The sequence below is a fragment of the Typopeltis vanoorti genome, chromosome 9, assembly GCF_054136105.1.
Source record: "Typopeltis vanoorti isolate ZY-2024b chromosome 9, IOZ_Tvanoo_1.0, whole genome shotgun sequence".
Lineage (NCBI taxonomy): Eukaryota > Metazoa > Arthropoda > Arachnida > Uropygi > Thelyphonidae > Typopeltis > Typopeltis vanoorti.
Window position 1 is genome coordinate 56,551,622 of NC_143557.1, and position 26,924 is coordinate 56,578,545.

Genomic DNA, 26,924 nt, shown 5'->3' on the forward strand with positions numbered 1-26,924 from the left:
AAAAATATTAAGAAAGCTACGAGTTGCGTACAGTGTTATTGTTTCATTCCACACAGGATTCAAACAAGCTTTGATTGTTTTGGTTTTCTTCTTGTCTCCCGTGTCTGGGATCAGTTTTAGTTTGACGTAGGGGTCGGATAATCCATTAGGATCCATTGGAATGAGATTCCTGGCTTGCCTCACTGAAATCAATAGAAATTTATTAAGCAATAGTACACTTAACAGTAATTAAAAGTACCAGAGATAGTGAAAAATCGAATTTTTTTTTGAACATATAAAATATTGATAATTACAAGTATATTTAAAGTCTTCCTAAGGAGTACAACCTTCATTTGCTCAACAAGCATAAGTTTCTTTTTAATTACTTGTAATATCGGTACCCAGGTGATTCCCGAACATCGCGCCCTCTAGGTGTTAATTTAAAAATTATTTATAATCTTATCATACAAAAACAACTTCGCCTTAGAATTTTAGTACCACGAGTGACTGGGAATTCCTTTTCATCTTGCGTAAGTTATTAGGGTGGTGGATGGTTTTCATGCAACGCCACCTTCGCGCTTAATGGAAGAAGTAGCCCGAAGAGGAATGTTCCGATCCCAGATAATTATAATCACGCGACTTTTAATACAGAAAAACGTATCTCCCAAGTTACACTGACCAAGAATTTAATAGCGTGACATGTTCATATGCCAATAGATTAGCGTAAAAAAACATGAAAAACACTTATTGTAGTAACAATGGTTGGAAAATTTTCTCCCCAGGCAGAATTGAATATTCAACAAGGTTCTATAATAACACTCTCATTAAAAGAGAAGTCCTGAAATATGAACTAAGCCCAACTTTATGTATTTGTCTGATTTATAAAAGAACAGAACAAAAATTAGAATGCGACTACTTTCACTTAGGATGGCTAGAAAAATCCTTACCAGAAAAAAAAAAAAACACACACACTTAGAATTGCTATACCAACACAACATTGACTACTAAATGGCAGATTGGAATTAATCACTTCTGTGCTGGTCCTTGGCCTGAATATTACTACTCGGCAACTATAAGCATTACCTTCAAATATCTTCCAATGCGCACTCCAAACTCCTTAACTAGTCCTAGCAGGGTGGAGTGCATAACATAATCTGTTCATTCTAGGTGAGAACAGTCGACTAGCTCGTTTACTGTACTTTCTTTGGCTAGCGAATCGTCCAAAAGGTTATTTATTATTTACCTCCTCCTGAGAAAGGATACTGCTGTCCTAGCTGTAGCGATATTGCTTTAATAAAAGGACAACTTTGACATCGCTACCTGCATGAATATACAAAATTCATTCTCGAGTGAAATCAAGAAAGAAGGTGAAACATGGCTTATACACTATTGTGCTTATTTTATTATAAATATTTAATTATTTTAATTTGTATTCATCCCCACAGTGTCCCCAGTCTCGTTACTTTGTATGGGGTTATTCAGATTTCTTTTAGCTAATGATCATCTTAACGGAGCACACTTTGCTCCACAGATGCAGTATATTCCGACATACTCCAGTCAGCGTCACAACATTCCTTTACACACAAACCACTATCGCGTGTCCTACGAGTGTGCCGCTAGCATCCACATTTCAAACCAATTGACATTAACTTTCCCTTGAGCACGAAAATTATAATATACACGCCATACACGAAAGAAAAAAAGTAAGCCGAGATGGCAGTTTTTCTCCAATATCCCTATCATTGTTGTAATTTTAATGGACTGGAAAATCAACGAATTTTTATTCGGAATTATAATTTTTATACGTCGGGTACGGATGGGATTTAGTACACCTATTATTAAATGCTTTGTTGCATTTCTAACAAAGAAACTTTCAAACTGCCATTTCTATTTGTTATTTCTCCCCTTTTGCCTCCAAAAATACATCATTTTTGATTGTTGTGTGATTTGTTCGATGTTTGCAACAATGTCTCTGCGTCATTTTTTTGGCTACTTCTGTCAAACACAGATGCTATTTTTATTCGTGCTCTCTTAATATATGCGTACTGCTAAATAATTTAATATAGATTAAGACTTAGTAATTTGACAAAATATAGTAGAATTGGATTGAAAGATATAAGTAGAAAATAAAAGCGTGTGGAAGTATGACAGGAATTGTGCGTGTTTTGGGACGTAAGTATTTTGTTTAATAAAACAATAACAGAAATATTAGCATGCTTTTCATATAAATAATTATCAAATAACTGAAACTTAAAATGCCAGTAACCTATATCGATTCAATATATTTGGTTTGTAAATGTAAGAATTTATTTCCATTAAGGCTATCGACTGTATATGGTAATGATGTGGTTCAATTATATTCTCACAACGATTTTAACAGATTAGCAATTTAATGTAGCACTAACCTTTTTTTTGTTTCTTTTAGGCATCTGTCCATGTGTCGGATCGCCCCCAACTTTACCGATCTTCACCATCGCAGGTTCTCGGATGCAGATGTTTAATACAGTTAAGAAAAGAGAAGACATCATGCAGCTCATTGAAGAAACTTCAAGACCAGAATCACCACCACCAGAGATCATTCTTCGAATAAGTTCAAAACTTCCCAAAAAGGCTGCAAAGATAGTTTTGGAAGACAAAGGAGGATGCATTGAAGAAACTCCTTCCAAGAACCCAAATGACTTAAGTTGTTGTCCTTGCAGACCAGATAAAGACGATTTACAGAAAGAAGTGAAAAGAATTAAGCGCCGTCGCAAGTTGAAGGCCAAACTGGAGGACTATGGATTCACCTGGATGCCTTTTCTCTCAGAACCAGAAAAGTGGATTGTAACACCAAAGGGATTGAGAAGAGTTGAAAATAGCGCTTTGTGGGAACAAATGCGATCCGTCTACTTGCTTAAGAAAACTAGCAGCAAGGAACAGTCAAAGGATAAACAGCTCATTGAAGAAACTCGAGAAGAAAGTTCAAGACCAGAATCACCCTCAGAGACCATTCTTCCAGTAAGTTCAAAACTTCCCAAAAAGGCTGCAAAGATAGTTTTGCAAGACAAAGGGGATGATGGAGGATGCATTGAAGAAACTCCTTCCAAGAACCCAAATGACTTAAGTTGTTGTCCTTGCAGACCAGATAAACACGATTTACAGAAAGAAGTGAAAAGAATTAAGCGCCGTCGCAAGTTGAAGGCCAAACTGGAGGACTATGGATTCACCTGGATGCCTTTTCTCTCAGAACCAGAAAAGTGGATTGTAACACCAAAGGGATTGAGAAGAGTTGAAAAGAGTGCTTTGTGGGAAAGGATGCGATCCGCCTACTTGCTTAAGAAAACTAGCAGCAAGGTTAAAGATTATGCCAAAAGCTGGAATAAACGATTCTCCTTTGAGTGAGGGAGGAAGAATGCGAAAACGCGAAATGAGTGTTCGTCGTGTTTTTAAAGCAGTGAAAAATCTTGTGTGAAAGAATTGTGCACAACTGAATGTGCTTTGTATGATAATTTATTTCTTGAATAAAAAATGCCATCTTCTACGTATGTTCTTTTAATCATTTCTGCTGCTTTAGTGTGAGAATTGCCGATCTTAAGCCCAAAATGTTGTGTCGCGGTTTATTTTAACGGGTGTGTTAAACGTGCGCCAAAGTCAAGATTTAATTAAATTTATAAGACTATTTAACAGTCTACTTCTATCCCTAAAAGGCTAAGAAACAATAGTGTATTATAAATGCAGTTCATGTGGGAGATTTTCCTTTTTTTTTTTTTTTTTTTTTTTTTGTAACTGTGATGGTTTGGATTGCAGTATTTATGGGGAAAAAAACAAGGGCAGCACAAGAGGGATTTGTTGCCCTTGTTAACATACTGGTTTAGACGAGCTCAAATCTATATACACGCTGGTATTATCCACATCCATTATTCTTCTCTTCAATTTCTCGTGCACTCCACCGATACGTCATTCTAAAATAACTTTACTATCCAAACACTTTTACTTGCTCTGAGAACCTCTTCAAACCCTTGTTTCCTTTCATGTTCAGATGCAACTCATTCCTTCGTTGCATTCATCTCTTCTGCCATCAGATGCTCTCCAAACATGAACGACTAACGGTTCGGTTGCTCCGAAATGAGATGGAGAATAGACTAATCCACAAGTAATAGGATTTGTTTGTTAATTAGCGATCTGAGTTAACTTAGGACCACGAGATGACCAAAACAAATAAAGCAAGGACTTGCTGTCATTGTGATACTCAAAATATTTGCTTCACATCTGCGCGTGTCATATCATTAAGGATCCCAATGGGATGTTTACAAGCATTTTCAATAAATAAAAATAATAAAATTGATCGCAAACAGCTAACATAAGGGGCAGGCGATTGTTTCATTTTGAACAAAATTATCTTTCGCAGGTTAAATTCAGTTATTCACTTCTTACGTTGTATAGTAATAAGCTTCCTTTCATTCTCCTTCAAATATAAATTAATATATAAATATAAATAGAAAAAAAATAAGCTGAGATGGCAGTTTTTCTCCAATATCTCTGCCATTGTAATTTTAATGGACTGGCAAATCAACGATTCGCGTTTGAATGTAGCAATGATATATTTCTCACCTGACAAGAGAATATTTAGGGGGTGTAACATGCGCTTACAAAATCATATTCCGATTCTGAAAAATTAATACTTCCTATGGTCATTTAACAAAACACCCTGGTATTGCTGTGACATGAAATTAGATTTGGAAAGTATTAGCGGAATGTTTTTTTTTCCCGACAAATCCAAAAGGATAAAAATTATTGAAATTTTTTTTTTTTAATGTAAATCCCGTTCCCAGAAGGTTGTAGACATATCGTACATTTAAGTATTGTGGGTGGACTATTGCAGGATAATCCGGATTTGCTGCCATTAAGGATTAATATTTTAATCTCACCCGGAGATTAAATTTATCTCAAACCTAAAAAAATTCACAAACGTCCATGCACAATGGACGATTCTCATCCTTAACCTATATACATTTATATCAGGAAAATAAGAGCACGTGCCCTATAAATTTGCCCTGGATACACACACCGCTTAAGTACCAATTATTGCTAACATGAAAATTAAATCTACGATGTTTTTTTAATATGAAATATTTTTTGTGAACCTATTTGGTTCTCTAAACAGTTTCTATCGTTAATCTTAATTGATATTTGTGATGGTGCTCCATACATGGAACGGCGCACCGTTGTTTAGATTAGATATAAGTGTAATCTAAAAGCATAAGAGTATAAGCATATTATACCTAAATTTATCCAGCTATTTTTTTTCGTAATTCTCTGGAAGAAAATCTCTTGCATCGCTATTAAAAATAAATAAAATAAAATATAAAAAAAAACCTAGTTAACCAATCTTTAATTACGAAAGCTCTCTTACTGATAGGAATCAAATAAGTCTTTCCAAGATGTCATTGACTCCGTGGATAAGATACTCTCGACCTCAATCTCAAATCATAACAGATAGGTAGATGAGTTCCCTCTATTATTCAGTCTTCTGAAATCTGTTTTATCTTTGTGAGTTCTTTCTGTATCAATATTAGCTCCCAAGTATGTAAACTTCTTAATTTGTTCATAAATTTTAAATTTCTTAATGGCATTTTGTGTTCATCTTAAGAACTTTTGTCCCGTTCCTTTTCAAAAGCAATTTTTTAGCCGTTATATTCACTGCTTCTGTTGCGTGTATGTCAGTGTTCTGATATTTAAAACTAACTACGTCATCTGCATAATAATCCGGTTCAAGGTGTGGCATTTCATTTTATTACAGTATTTATTAATCCAATGTTAAAAAAGTAATGTAGGCATATTACGTAATCCAGTTCCTAATCTCAAACATTCTGTGTGAAGTGAGCAGAATGTACAACTCGTTTTTTTTAAACAGGGGTCTAAATCCGCTCCAATTTTCACATTTAGTGCAGTCTTTAGAATTATTGTTGCTATTTGCTTCTTTCTATTGTTTTTCACCCTAGCACCTCATTATAGACTTGCAATTTATCGGTAGCAATTTCTCTGCCTTAAGTATTTCTACTACATTATTAACGCATGTGACTCTACTTTTACGCCAAGTAATTCAGCTTTCGATCCTGGTTCTTGATTAAATATTTAAATCCGAGATTTCTCCATTATTGTACATGTCAATTAGATTTTTTTCTTTTTTTTTAACATTTAAAATATCAAAGTGCCCTCTATCTTTCAGCAATTTTATTTTCTTCACATAGCGACACACTTCATCGCATTTTCTTGTTTCCTGTCAGAGAATAATATCCTTTGTCACCTCGCAGAATTTTCCCAATGTAGCCCAACATTGTGCTTCTGCCATAATGTCCGAGTAATTTTCTCTTCTCCCGTCGATATTTTAACTAACTTCACTTTAATTTCTTCAATTCTTAAACTTGGAATTTTCAAACAGCGAGTTATTTTTATATCTTTTTCTTTGTACGAGTTTCCCGTTTGATAACCAATTGTTCTTTTTTCCTTTCTTAGTATCCAAGCAGTCGCATGCCACATCATTACATAAAAAACTTTATCTACTTTCGCAGTTTCTGAGCCTTTTCCGTTTTCTAGTTTCTCGTTGTCTAAATTCGAAATCGATTCTTTATCATTACAGAAAAATAAATGAAATAAAAGGAAAGAAAAATAACTTAGGCATATCTCAACAAGAATTTGTCTAATATACTTGCGTATCTTATCCACCCTTTCATTTCCTTCATAACCTTGCATGCAATTTTTTTTAATATTCCCAAATCGTTCTGCAAAGAACTAATCTTGCGTTAAACTAAAAGGTGATGAGACACTGGCGTTAGTAACATGCTCCATATTTTGAAATTTTCGTCTTTTCATTGGGAGCACAACACTCCGAGAGATATTTGTCTTTTGTATCATAATATTAAGATGGAAAAGAACTAAAAAGAATATTATCCCATCCCCAGATAACGAAGATGAGTTAACCGGTCTCTAAGGTGGATAGGTTTCATCCCACAATACAGGCCAACGGGTATGAAGAACATACGTATTTACACATACATTGCCCTCAGCCATAGTGTTTCGTCCTTTTAAATAAAAAAATCCCACAAACAATATACACTGTATAAGAAATGCTGCCCGATATCCCTTTTGGGGGTTTTGCCCGCTTCCATTTCACACGAACCAATTACAGCTATTCCCCTTGGATAAAATTGAGGTCAAACTGCGTACCCATTTTTTTAGATTTTGGAAAACAAATCGCTTTTTGTTGCTTATTCCTTCCCTTAACAATTCCCACTAATGAAAACTTTAGTTCCTGTGACGACTTAAGTCTTATTTACATTTTACTGTTACCAAAGTACTTAACTTTGATGCCTCATTAACCACATTTCGCTTAAAATGAAGTGCTGGGCCATTAAGCGAGATGATGAATAGACATTCTTTCGAATCGAGAGAATATAAACACCAGATGGAAGACAGATTAATACTCTTTAGCTTCAATATTGGAAACTGATGAATTGTGACGAGGTAAGAAATTCAAGTGACACTTGCCTTGGAATATAACCATTATCAGAAACTTTGAAAAAGAAGCAACATTTCTTTCTTCAAGAACTGGAGGTTTTGCGAAAACAAAAAAACTTGAGAATTTTTCCCGCTTTACTTTTTTCTTTATGCGAGGATAGTACGAAAAGATGAAAACGAGTTGATGCTAGCAGTGGAGTAAAGTAAAAATCCTGCCTTCGCCCAGTGGTTGTCATGACAACATCCTGTAGATAAATCCACGACAGTCACCATGAGTAGATAACCTTAAGACTTTACGCAAACTTTTTTGCTACAACCACTGAAGTTGTCGACTTCGCATACTGATGGAAGCAAAGAGCCATTGGTTGATGTCGCAATCTGGAGATAGATGACACGAAAGACAATTTCAGCAACAAAAGAAACTCAAAATGGACAATCTTTAAACTGTCGCCGAGAATTCTTTTGGGAAATTGCATGTCAGAAGGCAAAATAAAAAAAAAAGAAAAGAAAAAGCGAGAGAAATCATAGTAGCATTTCAATACAATCAGAACCGTAGACAGTAGACTCTAAGTTACTATTTTATTTGAATGCGATCTGTTTACCATTTAAAGACATTGTGATTATTATTATTCAAAATGCACTTCAGACCACATCTTATTTGGTAGTATAAAATGGAAGAATAATCGTCATTTCTACTTTGTTCCCATTGGAAGAAACAATAGTCCTGCTTCCATTTCTCAGCGTGGTTCAAGCAGGATAAAGGTAGTCTTTATTTGTTTGTTATACCTATTATACGTTCTGGATTCATGTCCTGCGTTCACTTTGAATTTATTAATTCCTGTATATGTTCCTCCCTTTCCCCCATAGAGTTCACAAAGTAATACTCGAATGCAAGTCTACTGTTTCAAGAATGGACTTAGGTTTCCTTTTCATATTATGCTATTTATTGCTATTGTAGGAACAACAAATGGAGCCAACGAAGCTTGAAAAAAATAGACAATATTCATCCTCTTCACGATTATCATGATATTCAATTATTGCGTTGTCTTCCATATTTCTAAAATAAGGAACTCCATTAGCAGTTAACCGCTGAGAACTGCTTTTAAAGTTCACCATTATGAATTCCAGCAATCTCTCTCTGCAGGGATGACCATTTGTCACTGGCTTTTATACAAACCGCACGGAGTAGTCTGGAGATAAAGAGAAATTTCTTACGCTATTTTGTAAGACATTTGATAGTGTTCAAAGTTTTTTGAATAAAACTTATTGTTGGCTGGTGCAACCGAATTCTTTTTCTCTTATGGACACGTAATCCATGTATAGATATTTATTCTTCAATTTTGTGGCTAATGACAAAATCAATTCTTATGCCTGCTTCACTTAGCTTAGATAAACGGCTGTTTTTCCGTTGACTGCAATCCAATCCATAGTTTTGCTGATAAACTATATTCCTGTCATTAAAAACACCACACACTCACAGAACTGCAATATCTACCTTCACTTTCTTAGATAATTTCAAAGTAGTTTAGACGATTTTATAAATTCGTAATTTATAAGAGGTTCGTATAGTAAAAATTAAAGAAAGATGGGATAAGTAATAGTCAAAAACTACCGTTTTTTAAATGCTAAAAAGTTCTTACGAGCAAACCGAATAAAAGAACTACTAGCAATACATACTACAGTGCTAAAATATTTATTGCAAAACGCCTTTTCAGCAAAACATGAGGCGAGAGGCAAAGCTATCTTAAACAAAAAGAAAGACACGCAATACAAGTCCCCAACTCAAGAGCTTCCAAAGGAAGTTTCAGACAGGAACATTTATTGGAAGACAAGCATGGCGTAAGAGCACGTGCGGACGGCTGCTGATTCCTACGTAAGTGTGAAGGAGCTTCACGTAAGGATTAAAGAAATGACAGGAAAATCCAACGAGGGTCTCAAATGTGGCCGTTTCGGCTGAAAGCCATCTACTTTAAAAACGGCGAAGTGTTAGAGGTTTTATTTTTACATGCGCATATCATTTCAGTAAAAAAAAAAAAAAAAAAAAAAAAAAAAAAAAAAAAAAAAACGGACGGGATGAAAAATAAAACTTGCTCATTACTAATTTTAAAGTGGTATTCGTAAATTGTTGGATTTTTTTTTTTACTCTGTTTAAAACAAAATGCATTTTTGTTCATCTAAAAGTGCGATGTTACGTTTATAATAAAAATTACTTTTTTAATAATTGAAAAAACGAATTATTTGTAACATGAATTATTCCAATAAACTCCCAAACGAATCTTTATATAATGAATTATTTGGAGAAAATATTCAATCTTCTATTTCTAAAAATAATCCAGACCTAAGAATTAGTCATTTTTGTCTCAGCAGTGCAGAAGCTTCACTATCGCAATGTACCGAACACTTCATGAGACACTATTACAATAATCTGCTATTTTTTATTTAGATATATCGACACATATACAGTCATTGGTTGGATTAATATCAAGGCAACTAAGGTCATTCTGAACTGTACGTTCTCTGATAGTTCTATTTGTGAACAAAAAACCGTAAGGGAGAAAAAACGTGATTTTCAGGCCAGTTACTCAACCAAGATTTAAAAAAAATGGCCTAGAAATAGGAGCAATCGCTCTTTATAACCAATACGCTCATAATAAAATCCACAAACTTAAAAGCGGCTGAAGTACTGTAAAATAAGGCGGATGAATGTGCACGCAGTATTATTGGCAATTTATGTAATGCTGTTCGATATGATCATGCCTACGTCAGATCCTCTCTATCTGTGTGCGTTTTTCGCACGTTAAAATTACGCAATGCAAAAACTGAAATGGACAACTGTAGTTGAAAGAGGTTGTAAAAAAGAAGCCTAGTTTTAAGCAGATTAAGCTTAATACCCTTTAGACACTAATCCCAGCCTCGATAGTCTTTAAAATGACTCATATTTTTATTGGGAATTATAATTTTTATACGTTGGATACGGATGGGATTTAGTACACCCATTATTAAATGCTTTGTTACATTTGTAACAAACAAACTCGGAAACTGCCATTTCTATTTCTGTTATTTCTCCACTTTTGTCTCCAACAATACTTCATTTTTGATTGTTGTGTGATTTGTTGGATGACTGCAACAATGTCTCTGCGTCATTTCTTTGGCTACTTCTGTCAAACACAGATGCTATTTTTATTCGTGCTCTCTTAACATATGCGTACTGCTAAATAATTTAATATAGATTAAGACTTAGTAATTTGACAAAATATAGTAGAATTGGATTGAAAGGTATAAGTAGAAAATAAAAGCGTGTGGAAGTATGACAGGAATTGTGCGTGTTTTGGGACGTAAGTATTTTGTTTATTAAAACAATAACAGAAATATTAGCATGCTTTTCATATAAATAATTTTCAAAACCGAAACGTGTGTGAAATGCCAATAACCTATTTCGACTCAATCTGTTTGGTTTGTAAAAGTAGGCATTTATTTCCATTGAGGCATTTGGCTGACGACGATGTGGTTCAATTATATTCTCACAGACAACTTCAATAGATTAGCAATTTAATGTAGCACTAACCTTTTTTGTTTCTTTTAGGCATCTGTCCATGTGTTGGATCGCCCCCAACTTTACCGATCTTCACCATCACAGGTTCTCGGATGCAGATGTTTAATATAGTGAAGAAAAGAGAAGACACCAAGCCGCTCACTGAAGAAACTTCAAGACCACAATTACCACCACGAGAGATCATTCTTCGAGTAAGTTCAAAACTTCCCAAAAAGGCTGCAAATATAGTTTTGGTAGACAAAGGGGATGATAGAGGATGCATTGAAGAAACTCCTTCAAAGAACCCAAATGACTTAAGTTCTTTTCCTTGTAGACCAGATAAAGACGATATAAAGTCCCATCAGAAAGAAATGAAAAGAATTAAGCGCCGTCGCAAGTTGAAGGCCAAACTGGAGGACTATGGATTCACCTGGATGCCTTTTCTCTCAGAACCAGAAAAGTGGATTGTAACACCAAAGGGATTGAGAAGAGTTGAAAATAGCGCTTTGTGGGAACAAATGCGATCCACTTATTTGCTTAAGAAAACTAGTAGCAAGGAAAAGTCAAAGGAAAAACAGCTCATTAAAGAAACGCGAGAAGATAGTTCAAGACCAGATTCGCGCTCAGAGACCATTCTTCGAGTAAGTTCAAAACTTCCCAAAAAGGCTGCAAAGATAGTTTTGCAAGACAAAGGGGATGATGGAGGATGCATTGAAGAAACTCCTTCCAAGAACCCAAATGACTTAAGTTGTTTTCCTTGCAGACCAGATAAAGACGATATAAAGTCCCGTCAGAAAGAAATGGAAAGAATTAAGCGCCGTCGCAAGTTGAAGGCCAAACTGGAGGACTATGGATTCACCTGGATGCCTTTTCTCTCAGAACCAGAAAAGTGGATTGTAACACCAAAGGGATTGAGAAGAGTTGAAAAGAGTGCTTTGTGGGAAAGGATGCGATCCGCCTACTTGCTTAAGAAAACTAGCAGCAAGGAACACTCAAAGATTATGCCAGAAGCTGGAATAAACGATTCTCCTTTGAGTGAGGGAGGAAGAATACGAAAACGCAAAATGAGTGTTCGTCGTGTTTTTAAAGCAGTGAAAAATCTTGTGTGAAAGAGTTGTGCACAACTGAATGTGCTTTGTATGATAATTTATTTCTTGAATAAAAAATGCCATCTTCTACGTATGTTGTTTTAATCATTTCTGTTGCTTTAGTGTGAGAATTGCCCATCTTAAGCCAAAAATGTTGTGTCGCGGTTTATTTTAACGGGTGTGTTACACGTGCGCCAAAGTCAAGAATGGGTCATGATTTAATTGAATTTATAAGACTATTTAACAGTCTACTTCTATCCCTAAAAGGCGCTAAGAAACAATAGTGCATTATAAATGCAGTTCATGTGGGAGATTTTTTTTTTTTTTTTTTTTTTTTTTGTAACTGTGATGGTTTGGATTGCAGTATTTATGGGGAAAAAAAACAAGGCAGCACAAGAGGGATTTGTTGCCCTTGTTAACATACTGGATTAGACGAGCTCAAATCTATATACACGCTGGTATTATCCATTATTCTTCTCTTCAATTTCTCGAGCACTCCACCGATACGTCATCCTAAAACAACTTTACTATCCAAACACTTTTACTTGCTCAGAGAACCTCTTCAAACCCTTGTTTCCTTTTATGTTCAGATGCAACTCATTCCTTCGTTGCATTCATCTCTTCTGCCATCAGATGCTCCCCAAACATGAACGACTAACGGTTCGGTTGCTCCGAAATGAGATGGGGAATAGACTAATCCACGAGTAATAGGATTTGTTTGTTAATTAGCGATCTGAGTTAACTTAGGACCACGAGATGACCAAAACAAATAAAACAAGGACTTGCTGTCATTGTGATACTCAAAATATTTGCTTGACATCTGCGCGTGTCATATCATTAAGGATCCCAATGGGATGTTTACAAGCATTTTCAATAAATAAAAATAATAAAATTGATCGCAAACAGCTAACATATTGGGCAGGCGATTGTTCCATTTTGAACAAAATTATCTTTCACTGGTTAAATCCAGTTATTCACTTCTTACGTTATATAGTAATAAGCTTCCTTTCATTCTCCTTCAAATATAAAGAAATTACGTACGGAGAATTCCAATAATTCGAAGCTAGTAATCACAGTACATTTAATTAGGCTTAGCCAAATGGCAGGTTCGGAACGTCTGAAACCCAGAAGAAATTTTCATACTAAAACTTACCAGTGCACACTTCTAATCTGTTACCAAACGAACGAGTCTCGTAAGATGGAAATTATTTAAAACTAGGACCCAAAATACAGGGTAAGAAAAACTACGTCAGTATAACACACAACAATAACAAATATTTAAATGAGTTAAATATCATTTCCTTGGCTTAATATAAATAAAATTTTATTATAAATTTAGAAATTAAGCGATTTAAGTGAAATAGTTTAAATTAAAAGAAATGTCCAGGAAAAATTATTCCTAACACACTTAAAAATAAATTACGGCCAGCGTGTAATGACGTCATGGGTAGCATGGCGTATGAATCTAAATATTACTTTTATTCACAGATTAAAACACACAAAAAATTGCATTTACTCAATTTATATGGGTGATATTTAACTAAAATACTACAATGACGTCAGCTAAAGTACTTAGTTTCTTGTAGCGGTTTGATGTGCTCTCACAGCAGTAAGCAGAACTTTGCAATGCAACAATCATTTTCAAATGTATAAACCGGCTACACAGAAGCTCAACACACGACAAACTAATCAATAGTAAACTAAGCAAATGTCAAGGAAGATCACTCTAAAGAGAGAATAAGTGAAGTGAATTTGAATTAGGGAACCACTTTATTAGCAAGCATTACATATTTACACTAGCTTGTCGGAGATAGTTAAGCGAGCCTTGCTGATTACTTTGACAAATTGTTTTAATGTCAGCAGATGAACACAAACGGCCTTGTGCTGTTCGAGACTTCGACCACTATCCTACGAAGATTATCTAATCGTGGAATTGATGATTTAACATTCAATAGTCGGCGTAAATAATTTAATGCGTGTAAGTCATAGCGGACATCTGCGTCAATTGTGAATACCTGATCAGTTGCTGTCACTATTAGTTAGGCCGAGATGTAAATAAAAGCAAAATTTGCACTGTATTGGATGTGCAATTAATGGACAAGTTTACTAATGTGTTTAACTGATGTAGGAACAACATTCAACAGTAAGAAAAGGCTCTTCATGCCGACTTATCAGCAGTAATCTGCTGATAAGTCGGCATGAAGATCGTCACAATGTAGATCGGCGTGATGATTTGTGCTTGGTGTTAAAAGCTCTGGATCGTTACAAATTTCCGATATGAATCGGAAGGATGGATTTCTTTATGCAAGTAATCCTTCACTTAACTTTAAATGTCTGGTTAGTTCATCGTATCGCAGAAATACGTAAGTTCCTTTCAGCTGTATAATATGGTAGCCATTTTGTATGCTAATGAATCTATTACTTCGAACATCTAAAGCAGGGGTGGCCAACCTTTTATAGTTCATGCGTAATTTTTTCATTTTTTAGTTAAGATGCGCCATACAAACTTATACCACTTTTCAGCCCTTTTAAAATATGGTAATATGGATATATTTAACAGTTATGCAAAAATGATTTATTATATATATGGTAATATAGACACTTTTAGCAGTTTTAAATAAAAGGATTTCATATAAAGACAAGATAAACATTAATTATTTTATTGACTTTTGAAATTGCTTTGCTTTTGCTAAGCTTGTAATGTTTGGAGTTAAATCAGTTACAGAAAGCATCAAATAGTTTTTCAAATTTGAATCAGTTAGTCGCGACCGTAGTTTGTCCTTAATCATTTTCATTGATGAAAATGCTTGTTCGCATCTGTATGTAGTTCCAAAACGACAGATAAAACTCTGAGCTAATTTTCTCAGTTCTGGAAAATGTTCACAGGGCAATGATCGCCAGAAATTAATTATATCAGAAGCATCTGGGAGTGATGGAAGTTCATTAAATTTCATTTTCAATAAAGAATTGGTTCTGAGAACATCGCTAAAACGACTGTTAAAGGACTCTTGCAATAATCTGAGTTTCTCAGTATATTCTGTAAAGTTGCCATTATCTTCAACAGATTCACCACGTTCTTTTGAATGTGGAAATTGACTTAAACCCCCGTTTTCTAACTGGGAGATGAACAGTTTTAATTTCATTTTGAATGCACTGGTGTCATTTACTAATCTAGGAAACAATTTGTTCTTGCTCTGCAGTTTCAAATTTAGATAATTGAGGTGGCTGGTAACATCAACTAAAAATGCTAAATCAAATAGCCATTTCTCATCACACAACAGGGCTTTTTCCTCATGCAGCTCATCCTTCTCTTCCAGAAAATTACGAACACTTTCTTTCAGCTTCCAAAATCTATTGAGAACTTGTCCTTTAGAAAGCCAGCGCACTTCACAATGAAGGATGAGATCATCATATTCCATATCCAGCAGTTCACAATATTCTCTGAATTCTCTTCTGTTTAACCCTCTTGCTCTAATTTTATTCACACACTTTACAACTGGTATCATAACATGCCTCAAATTTAGAGTTTTTCCACACAGAGATTCTTCATGTATAATACAGTGATACGTTAGTAGAGAACGACCTAAAAACCTTTCAAGTAAAGTTACAGTCCCAGAAACTCTACCTATCATGGACGGTGCTCCATCAGTGCAAACACTGATGAGCTTACTAGAATCTAGTTGTTGATTTTCTAGACATGACTTTAATTTATCAAATATGTCTGACCCTCTGGTTTTTCCATGAAGTGACTCAAGACCGATAAGTTCTTCAAAGATGTTAAAATTACCATCAATTTCTCTTATAAAAATCCTTAATTGGGCTAGATCACATATGGCAGCGGATTCGTCCAAGGCTAAAGAAAAGAAAGCACAAGCACGAACATGGTCTTTCAATTGCTCAGTAATATCATGGGAAAGTTCTTCGATGCGTCTTGTAATTGTTTGCTTGGACAGAGCAATTTGGTTTACTTTTCTTTCAACATTCTTATCACCAAGACATTTTGCAAATTTTTCGAGACAGGACTTTAACAACTTCCTCTCCATCAGAGAAAGGCTTGTGTTTTTTAGCCAACACAAAGGCAATTTCATAAGACGCCTCCAGCATTGCCACACTTTCACAACTTCGTTTCACAAATATATTTTGTCTCTTTTTTATTTCTTCCTTTTTCTTAACCACCTATTCTTTCCGCAACTCAGACCCAGGAACTAACTTCAGTTTTTCTTCTAATTCAGCTTGATGTTTTCTATAGTGTCTGTTAAGAGCATGTCTTCTATTATCTGAGGGAGTGCTTTCACAAACAATGTACAACGGTTTTCTGAAGGACCGTCAATAAATAAGAACTCATTTTCCCACAGTTCATTAAACTAGCGTTTGCTATCACCTTCTGCTTTTCTTCTGCTCATTTTCTTTTGCAAATGTAATGGGTAACTAACTGTAAAAAAAAAAATTTTTTTTTTCAAAAAGTAAAGCTTATTATTAAATAATTTATTTAAATTATTTTATCGTTTTAAACATTATGAGCATTCAAAAACAGTTCTACAAGTTTAAGATAAGATTCCTGTTTTCATGAAGGCCTAATGCAGTTCTTTAAGTTTAAAAATATTATATATTTTTTTTTTCATAGAGTGTTTTCGTCTCTCTCTCGTAATATATTATGTCCAATGAAATACGAGATCGCTTCCTGCCATAAAACAGTCGCAGTTGGCAATCACACACGCACAACCCAAACATCAACATTACGAAAGCTTTGCTGATGATCAGTAATTTTTAGGAATAAATCTACTATACGTAAATAAAAAGGAAAGATATTGCGTAAAAAAAAAACATAAAACCACACACACACATACGAATACACCGAATGATTGCAGGTTTCAGTAATCAGCAAATTAGGGGAGCGGGCAAGAACTTGACATCCGCGTTCAAAATGAAAAAAATATATATTTTTAAATTTACAGAACTTTATCAAGCCTTAATGAAAACAGAAATCTTATCTTAAACTTAAAGAACTGTTAATAAAAACATATAGGTTCGAAAACACAGAATTGTTCACTCACATCGAATCAGAAGTTCATCGAACGTTATGACACGAGAGTCAGCTGTACACTGAGTAACTGGTGACACATGTCCGTAGTTGCCGGTGCCTGTTGCTTCAAGATCAAACCAGTATAATAAGTGCGCACTCCAGAATTCAGTCGTAGGTTAATTGTATGTTTATATATATATATATATATATATAAATCGTACAGAAAATTAAAAAAAAAATTTCTCTGGAGTTCAGAGCGTCACTTCTAATCATGCAATGCGCCACTTTTGGCGCATGCGCCATAGGTTGGCCACCCATGATCTCAAGTGTTTTTTGAAAAAAAAATCACAATGTATTCCTCATAACTGAACGCGCTATTGTATTTATTCAATACCTTTGTAACCAGAAGAAGACCTATCACACAAGAACATGAAACTAATAAATTTTGAAATTTTTTAGACAGTTTCTCATTTAAATAAATCACTTCTATTTTCCTTACCTTCGCAAGCCAGTTTGTTGCTAGTAGCCATCACCTTCAGTTCAATACGTCCTCTCCGTTCGGTGTGGTCACACCCGCACAAATTCGGTACACTCACTTGACACCTCTTGTGAACATTCATATCACATGCTAAACAAGAAACAAAATATATATACAGCACAATCTGACGAATTCACTAAAACATAATTTCAATTATTGATAAAAAAATAAAATTAGTGGTATTCTCTACATAACATACTTTTGTTTATTTGACAGTCAAGACGCATGTGATCGTTATGATTCCATTTCATAACAAACGATATTCTTGCATTACGTCGTCAAGAACGAAATAAACGAGTTCGTTGTTTAGTGGTATGGCGCTTTCCATTACTTCCAATGTTCCACGGTGAAGCCCGTCTTCCACACAGATGGAAGAGGCTTTTATTGGTGAAATAGTTAACGTTATAAAGCATTATAACCGAAACTCTGGTCATAAACCAAAACTAAGTTATGATTTCCATCCAAATCCTGTCGACACTGTTCGTAGGTAAAGTTCAAATCAAGTTAAGTCCTAAGTGTTCATCGAAGAACCCAATTTCAAATCACTGTCATAAAGATAATTGGCATGTAGCTTCAGTATTTAATCCTACTGGATTTAGTTAAAAAAAACTGACGGTAAAAACTTAAATTTCAAATATCTTAACTGTAACATCGACAACGCTAACCTTTTCACGTCAAATTTGTTATGCAAAGCAAGTACGCTATTACAGCCGACACGCGAGTAAACCACTCTGAAATCCCGAGATAATATCGCAACCAAGCTAGATAAGAGATTTCAAAATTAATACAACAAAGTACGCATGCGTCAAGAAAAAAAATTAAATACGTTGGCTGACTAAATAATGAAAAATAAAGACAAACTGTAGCATGCAACGTGTGTTTATATTAAAATTTAGGCGGAGATAGAAAATTGTATTCAAGACTACCTTAGGATCCAATCTGTGTCCCTTGCTACGGGTAGTGGGTGAATGTTTGCCATCCTTTCCAGTCTAATTACTTCGGCACAAATTACTTCCATTGGCAGGTTCGTTAGCTGCACTCACCAACTTTTCCCATTTATTGAACGGCATACATTGAAGTCATTCTGCAGCAGAACAAACGCGCGCGTCACCTGGATGCCATTTGGAAAATGAGAATTGCATCGAAAGCATAAAATATGCTAACTGGGTACAGAAAAGAAGAGAGAAAGGAAAAAAAAATCTTAAAAATGATGAAATTCAAATGAACATGCGCCCAGTTTGATAATGATCAGTGGAATCGATCGTAGGAATGTCCTTCGCTTTATAACAAAAGATTGTTTTGATGAGTTTCTAGTTTTTTTTGTTTTTTTTTTAAATAGCATTTCAACTTGGAACTAAGAAGCGATTAGATACCAATAGTCGAGATGAACTATCTTTTACTGCTTACTAATTATCATTTGCACTGGAAATTGTCCATTCTTCAACCATCTGTCAGGCAGTTATCAAACCTATTCTCATTAACTGCTTCGCTTTGTAGTCCATACTTACTGCACCTGCTATTTAACTGGATCAATGGCACACTTTACAAAGAGATAATCTAAGTAAATGCATTTAATTTCTTGAAGTTAAAGTACAGCTTCTTAAATGCGTTAGTTTTTTTCTTTTTCTTTTTTTTTGTTAATAAAAATCGTCTTCTCACAATTTAACAGAACTCGGGAAGACCCAAAGTACTTTTCGATGGCTTCGACTTAAAACACGTGATTTTCACAAATTACATATCCTATAATGTTGGAAGTGATTTATTTAAAAAGGTGTCGGAAAAGAAAAATTAATAGCACTACTTATAAACTACGATCCACCTAATTGTTCATTCTAAAACGAGATTATAAACAAATATTATTAAAAAGTGTGTACAACGGTAATGTTGTACACACTTTTTGAGTGGTTCGATGGTTCAACTTAGGCATAATCAGTATGTTTCTACTGTGAAAAGACAGTCAACTGAATGTCGGTTTAAATAAATATATATATTCGGATTGCTCAGTTAAACTTTATCATCTTCCTTAGATCATCCTGTCATATCCATTTTTATCTCTAGAAATAATTCCGATTTCAGTTTTTCTTCTTAAAATTGACAGTTTCTAGGGGGAAAAAAAACTTGGCTAGAAATTCGGAAACATGTTTTAAAGGATCTATGTTTATCTTCTCTAAACGGGTTTCCTAACAGATCAAATTTACTGTTATTTTATTTCGGTTTGTATATCCAAATGCGATTAATGGCGTTTAACAAAAAAATAATTTCCTCGAGTTAATTTTATTTTAGGAAACGTTGGATGGATTATTATCGCTAGAATTCTGTTCCGGCATACGTTTGAATAATAAAAATAATCTATGGATGAATTATTTTTGATAAAGATTGTTAAGACAGATAGTCGAAGACTTTTGTCTAATCAACAACCCTTTAGCTATTATAAACCCACACTACACTGCCCATTCAAAGTTCCTCGAAGCCTGATTTGTAGATGGTGATTTTGAAATGGTGATATGCGAAATAGTTCACATAAAATAATAAAACTTGATCGTACATTCTTTCTCAGAATAAATTCTTTTCGGCTACGTTCACCTTTCAATATTCCCCATTTAAACAAGATCAAACTTCTCTCCTTTAAATAAATTGCTTAATTTTTATGCCATAAATACACCAGTAACCAATCTGGATTCCATTTCATCATAACGACCAGTTAAGACGCTTCTTTAGACCATCTAGGGTCAAGTTTCTTTAAATCATTCTGTCTGTTCCCCTGGCTGCTGAATTCTTCTAAGTGAATCGCACGAACATTTGGGGATTCATGTGGAACACATAATCATCCCCAATGCGTTGCTCGGTATGTGACTTCCAGTACGTTATTTTGTTTAGTTAGTGCACAGTATCTTAGGAAGCTGCTTCCTAAGATACTGTGCACTAACTAAACAATACTAATGGAGTCTATGCCAAAACAGGCGCAAGCGGTTATCTCGGCCAAAGGAAGCCCAACACGTTAATAAGTAGGTGATTCTCATGTTCTGACTCATGAGCATATATGTACAGTATATGCTTTATGCAAATATGCGGTATGATGTCTGGAAAAGTTTTTGGTTTCTAGCAATACTTTGTGCCTTAGGGCTTTTTTTTTTTTTAAATACTCTTATGAAATGTTATTATATATCGTAATATTTGGAAATGACTACTTGGATTGGATTTATACCTAATCAACACCAGAATATCCAAATAGTTCGATACTACTTCATACACTAGATTTTTTTTTTTATTTGTACATAATTTCATACAGTAGATTTCGTAAGATTCCTACCGCCCACTTTGTTCTTATTATGCTCAACTAATCTCCCGTAATATTCCATCATTTGTCGCATCCATCCCACATGCATATTATGCAAGTCAAACGGTTATTATCGGTCGCTATCAATTAGGAGTCGAGTGTGTGTGTGTGTGTGTGTGTGTGTGTGTGTGTGTGTGTGTGGTGGGGGGGGGTCTGGTCTGCTTTTCTGCATGACTTACGAGATGACTTGCTTCGGGTTATGTGCGCCGAATCATTCGAAGCAACGTTGAAAGAGATTCCACGCAACACGGTTGCTATAGCAACGAGCAAGATAAGTGCCGAAGGTGTTCACAGTGTGCTAATTAGGATGGAATATTGAAAATATAAGTGCGTACGTACCAGCTCGACAGAGAACGAAACTTGCAAATAACATTAATCACCACCTCGACAGAAGATTCGAAAAAAAAAAAAAAAAAAGGCAAAATATGCCTGTGTAACAAAGGAAAGAATTTTGAGGCAACCCAGTACAAGCAGATTAGTACTTGAAAATATACTTCCTCGCTGTTCTCTTTCACCTTTACCGTTTTCGATACATTCCACTACTTGGAAGGGTAAGAAGGAATAGATTAAAATACCAGCAGTTCACGATATTTGGAATTCGTTACGCTTTTTCTCTGGTTTAAAAACTAGACATTCGGCGCGCATACAACGCTCATTGCTAGACTGTTTAAGAGCTTCTCACATTAAGTCCATGTCAACCAATTAAAACTTTATATACAGTCGTAAATAACTTTCTGTGCTCCTTGAAAAACGCTGAGGAGAAAGGACTATTCAGAAAAATAGAACGAACGAGGAAAGAGAGAACAATTGGTAGGTTTAGTAGGATAGGCGTACAGAAGTTGATGCTAATTAATAAAGGAGAATCGACAGGGATGACGCCTTCGGTCAAACATTTTTAATTAAATTAATAGTTGCGTTTTTATGGGTAGCGATAATTTTTTATTGGAGAATTTTTGGCATCGAATCAAACCATTAAAATAAAATACGATTTTTATTGGAGGTGGAGTTAGTTATAGATGTCGCGCGTATGTGTGCATTCGCAGAAAAGATAAATTTAAATATTGAGATCCCCAAATCCATATCTTAGGATGTCGGTCACAAAAAAGATGGACTCTTGAAATGGTTCTAGTTCTTTCTTCTGCTTAATACTGAAGAATGGAATTGAGATGCGAATTTTAAAAAAAAAGCGCATTTTCACTGATTGCGTGTCTGTCCAACACCAGATGAATTAGGCAAGATCCCAATGGATCAGAAATAGCGCAATTTGATCTTTGATTAGATATTAAGCTTACAACAGAAGCTAAGAGGAAGACTTCATCGCTTTCTCCATTACAAACTACTTTTGATGCTTACAAATATTAGAATAGCACATGAAATATTGATCGGCACCATCAGAATACATCTAAAGACTTCATCAGTTCAAAGTTTAAAACTTCTACTCCTGCAATCGATCATTTCAAATCTTGAAAGTCGGAAACGATCCTACTTATAGATTTCTGAAAGAGAAGTGTTCTGTGATGGTCATTAAGGTTCTGTGATGGTCTCTTATATGCACTATATAAGAGACCGATGCAAACTTGTTTGTAATCGAACCATATCTTAATGAATAATCGAAGCATCTTCTTTTAGAAGTAACGATAGTAGGACTGAGTACATTTAAAAATCATTCAGAAACTTCTTGAAGCATTCGTATTAGCGAACAGTACCGATAATCCTACGCGAAGTCTCGCTACAAGGAAACCTGGACTTCTAGCGAAGGAAAAACAACGGAATAGATATTAGCATGAATCTCATTTTCGACGATTTGCTCCCGTGGCACAATATAATTCTTTCTGCAGTCATCTTATTAATGCAATGGAAACAGTTTTTTTTTTTAATTCGTCACATTCTGTTATTATTAGCGACTTTCCACCACAAAAGTCCATCTGAGGCGCAACCGTATGGAACTCCAACCTATACAATATTACTGTTTTGCCTATCAACCCATTAATACTACTACTGAAAATGCATAGGAGGTCCATTGGGAGAAAAGCAGAGTATTGGGGGGGAAACCACTTCCACAAAAATCGACTAACTCAGTGCTAGGAAAAAAGTAACCGCAGGTTGCAATACATCACGCTCACTTCCCGTCATCTGAATGAAGAGAATCTGTGTGGATGGAGTGTTATCGAGCTAAAAGCTCCAGTCATGGCTGAGTAATGGGCAATAGCCGATCCTCAGTTAAAACTTCATTGGCTACAGCATTCCATTCGTTACCCTGGAAGTCCTAATTGTGAAATTCTGGAGGAGAATCGACCGTGAGATGCAGTGATTAATACCCTTGGAGGGTAATGGATGGCAATGCCGTAACCGATGAAGTTCTGAGGCTCGGCTATTGCTGTTACCCTCCTGCCATGATCAGAGCTTTAATAGCTCAATAACACCTTATCCCTACACTGTCCTCTACAGATAACGGGGAAGATGAAAAGCATTCTTGCTTCGCCTTTTTAAGCCAGTCCTTATAAGAACTAATGATGATTTAGATTGTGTATAAATCAACTATCGCTTCTCCATTTCCTTTCTTTTTTCCCTTTATATTTATTTCTTTAAACATAAAGCGTTCGTTAGCGCTTAGGAATTGAGAACAAATTAACGGGTAAGACGCCTAGAGATTCGCTGATTTGTGAGTGGGCAGCATCTCTTTAATCATATTGGTGTACCTTTGAACTTTTCGTCTTCATCTGATTTACTAGTTTCATCAAACACCGGTGGCTTCCTTCCTATCTCTGCAATTAAAAGATATCCACATTAATTTCTTTCACTCTATCTGTACTTCTGTAATCATTGAAGTATTTCGTTTTTGGATAGTTTGCCTTCAAGCCAGATGTTATCATCGCCAGTGTATTTAATTGGAGTTTAATTAGATTTTTTGTAATTAATGCGGGCTCACTCGTGACACGATATCCATATTGATAGCTAAGTCTTTAAACGTTTAATAATCAAAAAGAATGGTCTCTCCCTTCGCTCCGAAATGGTTTAAGTCTTCAAGACGATGTACAAATTTTAGAGAAACTCGGAATTTGCACCGCTGTATAAAAACGTTCTCAGAAAAGGAAATGTTGGGCATTATCGTAGTCTTATAAAGATAAGCACTCAGTGTGCTAACTGCGATCCATTTCATTTTTTTTTCCGAGTTCCTTTCATTCATATGTTCAGGAGTTAAACATTGTTTGATGATCGCCTTCTCCAAAGCATTTTACAACAACGAGTCGCAGTGCTGCGTCATTCTTTATCGGCTCTTTCCAACTGGTAGGTTTTCTATCATCCAGTTTGGTGTCTGCGTTAAGGTGAAGTCGTTTCAAATTGATTTTACCGAATGTTTCAATTGCGTGAGCAGACGGAGAAGTCGATTGTCTTATTTCTCTGGATGGTTGCTTGGATGATACATATCGATGTAAAACACAGCAGGGAACTTCATTCTTCTCCCGGTCCAACATTAATCGATCGGGTTTGTGCAGCTCCCAAATAAGAAACTTGCATTAATATTTCGCCACCGTTCATTACTCGAAATTTGTCTTTAATAAATGAACTCTTGAAACAAGAAGCTTGCTGTTTTTATTTTGAAAATATGAGTAAACGTGGACAGACATCCACCTACATCAATAAATGAACGAAATTTGCTTATGAAACTAACATTGAAAAATTTCGGGGGCATTTTTAACTTAGTATATTTAAAGAATTCAGTATTACACTAAATATTAAGTCAGTATTAATCAGAGTAAAATATAATACAAAGACTAGCAGGATTATGATGGGAACATAAAAATATCTATTACTGTTTTATAGATTTTAAACAGACATTCGACTCAATAAACAGAGTAACCTTATTAAGAATATTAAACCAGAAACAAATCGAAGAAGATACCCTAGACTTAGTAGAAAAATAGTATTGTCTCACAGAAGCAATAATTAAATTTAATAATATAACAGCAGATAAAATAAACGTCAGTAAAAGAGTAACCCAAGGATGTCCCATCTCTCCATACCCTTTTAACATCTACCTAGAGGATATGGTCAACCAAGCCTTGGAAGGACTAAAAGGGGGTCAACCTAAATGGTTTACAATGCAGATGACATTGCAGTGTCTGTGGACACAAAAGAAAAGATGGTGAACCTAATAACCAAACTAAACAATAAAGCTAATTGCAAAAAATTGGATAATTGGAAAAAACGAGGAAAAAGTAAACTTCTCCTTGAATGGATCAACAATTGAACAAGTAAAACAATTCAACTATTTAGGAACAGTAATAACAGAACACCTAGATACCATGACCACTATTAAACATAGAATATCGACTGCATGGTCATCATTTAATAAGCTAGGAAAAATCTGGAAAAATAAAATATCCAAACCTCTAAAAATAAAATTATATAATGCAATTATAATACCCACTGTGCTATATGCTTCAGAAACTTAGACACTCAAGAAGATAGAGATACGAAAACTGGAAGCTTTCGAGATGAAATGTCTCAGAAAAATAAAACAAATGAAACTAAGCCAAGACCTAAACTACAAAGAATCGTTAATAGAAAAGATCAAAAGAAGACTACTTCAATGGTAAGGACATGTAGATAGAATGCCACCAAAAAAGGCTACCCAACCTCGCTCTGTATGCGAGATTAGAAGGAAAAAAAAAAAAGGAAGGCCAAGAACTAAATGGATAACGTCAATAAAGGTTAACATCAACCACGCAAGAAATCAAGGCTCTGGAGGTTGTTGTGAAAACACGGAAGACTCAACCTATCCCCGAAGGAAGAAGACCGTAAATAACGCACGCATATGAAAGTTACATGACGAGATGGTTTATGTCAAAAGATTGTTGTCCCGTACATTCCCAATATTTTCGAAACTGCAGTTTACTAGCATGAATGATATTTCATTTGCGTTTCCTCAAATTCTATCTATTTTCAAATGACGTCTTCTTGGCCTTTTGTTTTTCTTGTCATCATTTCATAAACTGGAGCAATCAGAGCTCACTGTGATTGAAAATAATAAAAAAGTTATCATTTTAAAAAATTTTGTGCTTGAAACTAGGAGATGCATATTGACGTTTAAAATACACACACACTGCTTGGGAGAAATCAACGGACATTCCCAATGGGCATGGTGTATTATGCTATGTAACGAGTCACGTGTTTGTTGCCGGTATAAATTAGAGGAAATATTATGCTTCCAAGTCAATGCAACTATATCTGGGTGAAATGGCAACTAGAAGGTAACTGACGGAGTTAGAAAGAGGCGTTGTGATAGGAAGCCATGATGCAGGCCTATCTTTTCAGCAAATTGTTGAAAACTGTCAACAATCAATGACACCATACTGAGATGGAAGCGCAGGCAGTCAATTGCAAGTGCTACTTGCGGCGGACGACCCACAACCCTCACCAAACGTGACCATAGGGCGCTACGAAGGATAATATGTAAAGGCGTCCATTCGTCGGTCGACACACGTTGAATGCGGACGGCCATCGATTGGAACACCAATCTGCACAGGAAGAACATTCAGAACCGAAGCTCACAACATGGGTTTCCATAGTAGGACCGCAATATGCAAGCCCCACATAACCCGAACCAACATGCTGCGTCGTCTTCAGCGGCACAAAGAGGGTGCACAGTGACACGTGGAAGCTAGGAAAGCTGTGTGATGGAACGACAAATTACGCTACACCCTCTACCGAGCAGATGGACAGTTGTGGGTGTGATGGTATAGTTCTGTTTTCTTGGTTTGTCCTCTGAGGTGCCACGAACATTTAATTCGGATTAATATCTGGACATCCTGCACAATGCAATGCTTCCGACTTTGTGCCGTTTTACGGAACTGGACATTGTCTCTTTCAGACAGACAAATGCACCGCGTCTTACGGCCTGCTGTTATAACTACGTGATTTGTGGA

At 35.4% G+C, this 26,924-nt stretch overlaps 2 protein-coding genes across 4 annotated transcripts in view; one reads left to right on the top strand and one right to left on the bottom strand.

Annotated features, from left to right (window-relative positions):
• The window catches only part of LOC150103063 (uncharacterized), a 105,351-nt gene extending 101,991 nt beyond the window's left edge, over positions 1 to 3,360 (top strand). The window contains exon 2 of the mRNA XM_090397950.1: positions 2,405 to 3,360. Within this exon, the coding sequence (XP_090254076.1) occupies positions 2,467 to 3,360 (894 nt within the window). The 5' untranslated portion in view covers positions 2,405 to 2,466. The remainder of the gene's footprint in view (positions 1 to 2,404) is intronic.
• Positions 1 to 26,924, bottom strand: part of LOC150103064 (protein kinase C, brain isozyme-like) — a 227,130-nt gene that overhangs the window by 37,769 nt on the left and 162,437 nt on the right. For all 3 annotated transcript variants that reach the window (XM_090398401.1, XM_090398402.1, XM_090398400.1), the window contains exons 5-6: positions 17,619 to 17,747; positions 32 to 182 (exon numbers count right to left, since the gene is read on the bottom strand). In XM_090398401.1, the coding sequence (XP_090254527.1) occupies positions 32 to 182; positions 17,619 to 17,747 (280 nt within the window). The remainder of the gene's footprint in view (positions 1 to 31; positions 183 to 17,618; positions 17,748 to 26,924) is intronic.